The sequence below is a fragment of the Colossoma macropomum genome, unplaced genomic scaffold (assembly GCF_904425465.1).
Source record: "Colossoma macropomum unplaced genomic scaffold, Colossoma_macropomum, whole genome shotgun sequence".
Lineage (NCBI taxonomy): Eukaryota > Metazoa > Chordata > Actinopteri > Characiformes > Serrasalmidae > Colossoma > Colossoma macropomum.
This window is the reverse complement of record NW_023496051.1, coordinates 3462609-3468642: the sequence shown is the minus strand read 5'-3', so window position 1 is coordinate 3468642 and position 6034 is coordinate 3462609. Positions and strand designations below refer to the sequence as shown.

General features: G+C 37.0%; 1 protein-coding gene across 2 annotated transcripts; it reads left to right on the top strand.

The window, feature by feature from the left end:
- Positions 1-918: 918 nt before the first annotated feature.
- Positions 919-3841, top strand: LOC118804645 (GTPase IMAP family member 8-like). 2 transcript variants are annotated; one of them, XM_036565210.1, is made up of 4 exons: positions 919-1045; positions 2146-2191; positions 2291-2600; positions 2684-3841. In XM_036565210.1, the coding sequence occupies exons 1-4, from the start codon at positions 1010-1012 to the stop codon at positions 2799-2801; spliced, it is 510 nt and encodes a 169-aa protein (XP_036421103.1). In that variant the 5' UTR covers positions 919-1009; the 3' UTR covers positions 2802-3841. The 2 variants fall into 2 exon arrangements, with proteins under 2 accessions (XP_036421103.1, XP_036421102.1); XM_036565209.1 differs by having other exon boundaries at positions 2291-3839.
- Positions 3842-6034: the final 2193 nt, after the last annotated feature.

Sequence of the window (6034 nt, the reverse complement as noted above, 5' to 3'; positions counted from 1 at the left end):
GTTTCATGATTGACAACATGTGGTTTGATGCTCTGTAGCAGTTATTTTGTAAAATGTATTTTTCATTAAAAATGTCTCTGGTGTTACCTTTCTTATGTGTAACACCAAAGAGGGCTGGTAACATGCCCTTCTATATGGAGAGATAGAAAAGTGGACGTTTCTGTAGAATGACCCAAATCGTATGCTTCGATATGCATGTGTGACATGCATGCATGCGAAGGGGTGTCGGATTCTGAAGGGGAGACAGATTTCAGAACAACACCTATCTTTGATGGCTGCAGGCAGAGTTCAGCTACAAGGTCAAGTTCTGTTCATTTTTATTGTTTACAGTAAGTCATCCTGTGCACTGAACCATATGAACAAATAAAAAAACGATCGTAAACGATTGTAAAAATGTGTGATTGTAATGAAGAGCTGGATGTGGTTCGAAGTTTGGGTGACTACTGACTTCTATTGCTTCTTAGCTACATTCGCCTCATAGCTCCAGTGCAAAACTGGAGAAGCAAAGTTCGGATACCAAACAAGCCATTCATTTAAAGCATGGAGGGATGGGGGGTGGGGTCTTGCAAGGCTGTCTGGGGGTCCCTGAGGACCAGCTTGAGATCCACTGTCCTAAACCCTTGATACAATGCTTCTACTCATGCTAATCAACCATGCTGACTCATAACCCTGCTCTATTACATTTGAAATTACTTTTAATATTACAAAAAACTTCCTGCTATGTGGATCTTCTAAGTAAGTTCTATGCAGATTCTAATTAACACCTTATTTCACAGGACACAACAACAAGCTTGCACCACAGTGGGGCAAGAACAGTCTACATTCTGAATTACAAACAGACTGTACTGAACTGAATCTGGGGCAACTAGCTGATACTGATACTAATACTGAGGTTTTATGACTGACTGGCAAAGTATGTCAAGGAACAAAGAGCAGTATTTCCAAGAAAAGGAAGTGGCTTCTGTCTGGAAGTGCTTGAAAACGGCCCGGCACTAAATATCCTTCAAACATGGGACAAGCAGAGGCAAAACCCGAACCCGGTCTGGTAAGAATCTTTTCTATTAATGCACCTTTACACACTTTATTACACTTGTTTCTGGAATTGTATTCATGTTGGTCCTTTACATGCATTGATCGTTGTATCTGGGTCACATTTTTGGTCATAGTTTCATAGGTCGGCTCAGAAGTGGTTGTATTAGGTCTCCTTTTTTCTCCTATTGTTTGTACCTCTGTTGTTATTTCCTTTAGACTATGCCCTTTTTTGATTCTAATGCTAGTTAAGCTACACTATTCATGTTTTGGGGTCTCTGGAAATGTGTAATTGCACACATTGAATATAAGTTTAACCTAAATTTAAAGTTTATCTATTTAAACTGTTTGCAGGTCACATACATCAAATAAAAAACTGAGCAAATAAAAGCTTACTAACTAGATAAATAGCTTTTGAATCTAATATTCTCAGGTGCCTAAAACTTTTGCACAGTACTGTATTTATATTTTGTTCAAGAATTTTAGAGAAATCAACAAGATTGTTTTGTTTTTCCTCAGTTTTACTTATAATACTCTTTCATAAATAGAAGCAGTTGAGTTATTAATTTTAATAACTGACAAAATTAACCCAAAGTCTTGTCAGTGGATCCAGCATATTGGAATTTCATATGAATTTGACCTGAAGCCAGTGAAAAATGTACCCAGAAAAAATCTATATGAATCTGTAATGTTAAAGAAATGAAGGTTAATCAGTGGATACTTAGACAATATGGAAAGGTGATATGAAAACATCCTTACTGCATCTCAAAGATAGATCATAGTTCATAATGCAAGTCTGGAAGACCATTTTGTAACGTAGGTTGTGCTTTGGACCCCTTTAGGGTGTTATATGTTATGTTTTCATCATATCATCATCAGGATAATGTTGATTTTGCATTTGAGGCCAAACCATCGAGCTAGTCCTTCGTTTTGAGCCTGTGCATATGACGTTAATATGTTAATATGCATGGTCTGAAAACTTCGCTGAAATCTGATCCAACACATCTAACTCCAGGTCACAACAAACCATCTACAAGCAATGCTTAGGAGTCATAGGCCAACATTTATTAGGATTAAAAAAAATGAAATCCCAAACATGGTCTGTATGTTTTACAGCTGTCAAGAGGACGGCTCCGGAAAAGGATAAAAGAGCACCTTCGAGGTCTGTAGAATTGTATTTATTTTCTAAATATTACATCTTTAAACCGTTTAACCACTATCAACGAGTGACAGCACTGTGATCAACAACATGTGTGTGCAGGTAAGAGTGCTGGACGGAGTGGAGCACTGCAGCTTGTTCTAGTCGGTCCAAAAGGCTCTGGGAAGAGTTCGGCAGGAAACAGCATCCTGGGTAAAAAGGCATTTAAAACGGGAACAGCAATACTTACCTGCCAGACCGAGAAATGTGAGATAGGGGGCCGTGCTGTGACACTAGTGGACACACCTGGCCTGACCGGCAAAGAAACCTCCGACCTGGAGGTGATGGGGATCATCAGGAAAGCATGTCAAGATCTTCTAGAATTGCCGGTCGTATTCCTGTTGGTGCTGCCTTTAGAGTGGAACATGAAAAGGTCAGAGGACGGTCAACACATGCTCAGACATGCACTTGGCAAAGTTTCAGTGGACCATTTGATGGTCCTTGTCACCCACACAGATCAGGTCGAGCAGGACGGGTCAGAGGAGGAAAGCGTCCTACGGAAGGGAGGATCTTTGCAGTTGACCGTGAGGCAATGCGGCGGATGGTTCCACCTGTTCAGCATTGCCAAGAGTGATGGTACCCAAGTCTTAGAGCTGGTGGACAAACTTGACAGGATGATGCGGGAGGGCAGAAAGACCCAAAAGCTTTATGCCAGTTCAGAAGAACAAACTGCAGAATCCTCAAAAGCATCAGACCAATTCAAGGTTACACACCAAGAAGCTCAGAAAAAGAAGAAAACGCCAAAGCCAGAACCTCACTCACTTGAGGAAGATAAAAGAATGGGTACAGAGAGAGCAGGAGGGATGTACTCAGTCAGAAAGAACCTACAACAACTGGAAGATCAGATGAAGAGTAAGAGAGAGGAGGAAGAGGAGCTGATGAGGGGCCGAAATTCAGAGTACAAAGCGCAGCTGCAGAAAATAAGAGAGAAAATAGTAACATTAAAGGCATGATTAATTGAGCATTGATATCTTTCAATCATATCATTCAATCAATGTCTGAGAACAGGACCAAGAAATGTTTTTGTCAGCTGGATCTATACAATTGTTTGAACAGGCCCAGGCAAATGACATTGTTTGTTGATTTTCTAAGTGAAAATAAGTTAACACATCCTTTACAGGGATTACATGTAAATATGAAATTTTTGTGCTAATTTTAGGGTACACTTTACACTTTTTATTTATTTGTTGAGTTTGACATATTGTAAAAAATAAACATAAAATATAACTTTTGCACAGGCCACATTTTATGCATTTTTCCCCCCAGTATGCTAAATTCAGTAAATCATGCATCAAAATGGGCAGAAGTGTGTTCTCTGTAGAGGATGTGTACTTATATTCACTTAAAAAATCAATGCAATTTGAGCAAGGATGCCCAAATTTTGAGTATGACTGTACATACAAGGAGACATTTTAACTTGTTTAAAGGAATCAGTTTTAGCATTTTATGAAATTGAAATTTCAGCTGTGTATGAATTGGAAATTTATCCAAATATCCTGTATGTTCTGAAAAATATTTTCTAAATCATGAAGCCATATATTTCATTTAAATGCTAACACATTTGTACAGTTTAAACAGATCAAATGAAATGTTGTTGTTTTTATATGTGAAAATTAGTTAACGCACCTTCTACAGAGAACAGATTACTGTTTTTTTACTGAATTTAACATACAAGGAAAAAATAAACTATAAATATTAAATAAAATGTGGCCTGTGTAACAGTTATGGCACATTTTAAATTGTATTTTTTTCCCAATATGTTAAATGTTACACTGCAAATAATGTTTATGTTCATTGTAGAGGACGAGCTAGCATGTTCTTTAATTTGAAATATATGCCAAAAAATATGAAATAAATAGAGTGAGTAAGATATTAAGATATATACAGAGCTGTGAAGAAGTTGATTTAAACCCATTTATCTTTGCAGACCACATATATCAAATAAAAACTGAACAAATAAAAGCTTACTAACTAGATAAATAGCTTTTAAATCTAATTTTTTTAGGTGCCTGAAACTTTGCACAGTACTGTATTTATATTTTGTTCGAGAATTTTAGAGAAAACAACAGGTTTGTTTTGTTTTTCCTCAGTTTCACTTACCATATTCTTTTATAAATAGAATCAGTTAAGTTATTAATTTTAATAACTGATGAAATTAACCCAATGTCTTGTCAGTGGATCCATAATTTTGTATGAATTTGACCTGAAGCCAGTGAAAAATGTACCCAAAATAAATGTATATGAATCGGTAATGTTAAAAAAAATGAAGGTTGATCAGTGGATACTTAGACAATATGGAAAGGTGATATGAAAACATCCTTACTGCATCTCAAAGAGAGATCATAGTTCATTTTTGCAGCTTTTATGTGAAGCACTAAGCTGTTAATAAAAGCGTTTCAGAGTGATTTCTGTTGTTTGTTTGACTTGACTGGTTCAATTAAACATTTTTTATACCAAAGTAGGCCCGTCACTATTACTACGTATATCACCAAACCGCAATTATTTAAGCTGAAAGACAAGCAAACTGTGAACTGGCTGCACCAGTTGTGCAGTTGAGTTGTGGCAAAAAAAACATATCACTGCTATCAGTAAAAAACCTTGATTCTCCATTTTTGTTGATTTTCAGTTTTTTACATAATTTAAAAACAATAATTAATAACTTAGACCTTGTATGCAGGACAGTAATCTGGGTGGTCCAATCCGTCAGCGGGGTGCCCGGCCTTATCAAGCCAGCGGGTCGATATGTGTTTGCTATCTGGGTGGTTTACATCTATTAAAATACAAACCTAAAGAGGCCAGACTGGCTGATTAGCCATCTTACTAGCTAGATATGTTTATTTAGTAGCTAACACTGGTTGTACTGCTGAATCAATACTGCACAGAGTTATATACAACATAGACCAGCATGGCTGCTCACCAGCAAAACCAGCATGTGTTGTGTTTTGGACAGGGGTGTAAAGAGTACTGAAAATCCCTACTCAAGTACAAGTACTGTTACTGTAGTGATAATTTACTCAGGTACAAGTAAAAGTATTAGTAAATAAAATTACTCGAGTAAAAGTAAATGAGTAGTTCATTAAAAAACTAACTTAGTTACTTTTTAGAACGTCCTCTGTCACAACCTGAACATATTTCTGAGCTACTCGGCTACATCACTGGAAATAATCTGTACAGAAAAACACTGAAGCTAAAGTTCTGGTGGGCCATCTGGAAAACATTGAGCAAAAAGCCAGTGGGCCGCCAGCTTTGCCGTCAGTGGCCCAACAGTGGCGTGCTATCCTGTTGCTATGTGGTAAAGAGTACAAAACACTACAGAAAACAAGAGAGAAAATAATAACATTAAAGGCAAAATTTTAATCAAATCTTTAAATAAAAGTCTGAGAACAGAACTAAGAAATGTTTTCGTCAGCTGGACTTATACAGTTGTGCATCTTCGACAGGGATCAAACCTAAATAAGACATTTTTCTGCTAATTTTAGTGCACAATTTTTATTTATTTGCTGAATTTAACAATGTGCCATAACTTTTGCACAGGCCACAATCTTAAGTTCAGTAAGTTGTGCATTAAAATACACAGAAGTGTGTTCTCTGTAGAGGATATGTACTTATATTCGCTTAGAAAATCAATGTAATTTGACTGGGGGTGGCCAAATTTTGGCATGTGACAAATCGATCATCACAATTATTTACATGACAATTTATCATCAGCTGAGATTTCACGCTCGTGACAGCCCTTCACCAAAGCGCTGGTACTCTTAGATAAACACATGATCCACATACAGCAGGAAGAAGCTTTAATGAGTTGAC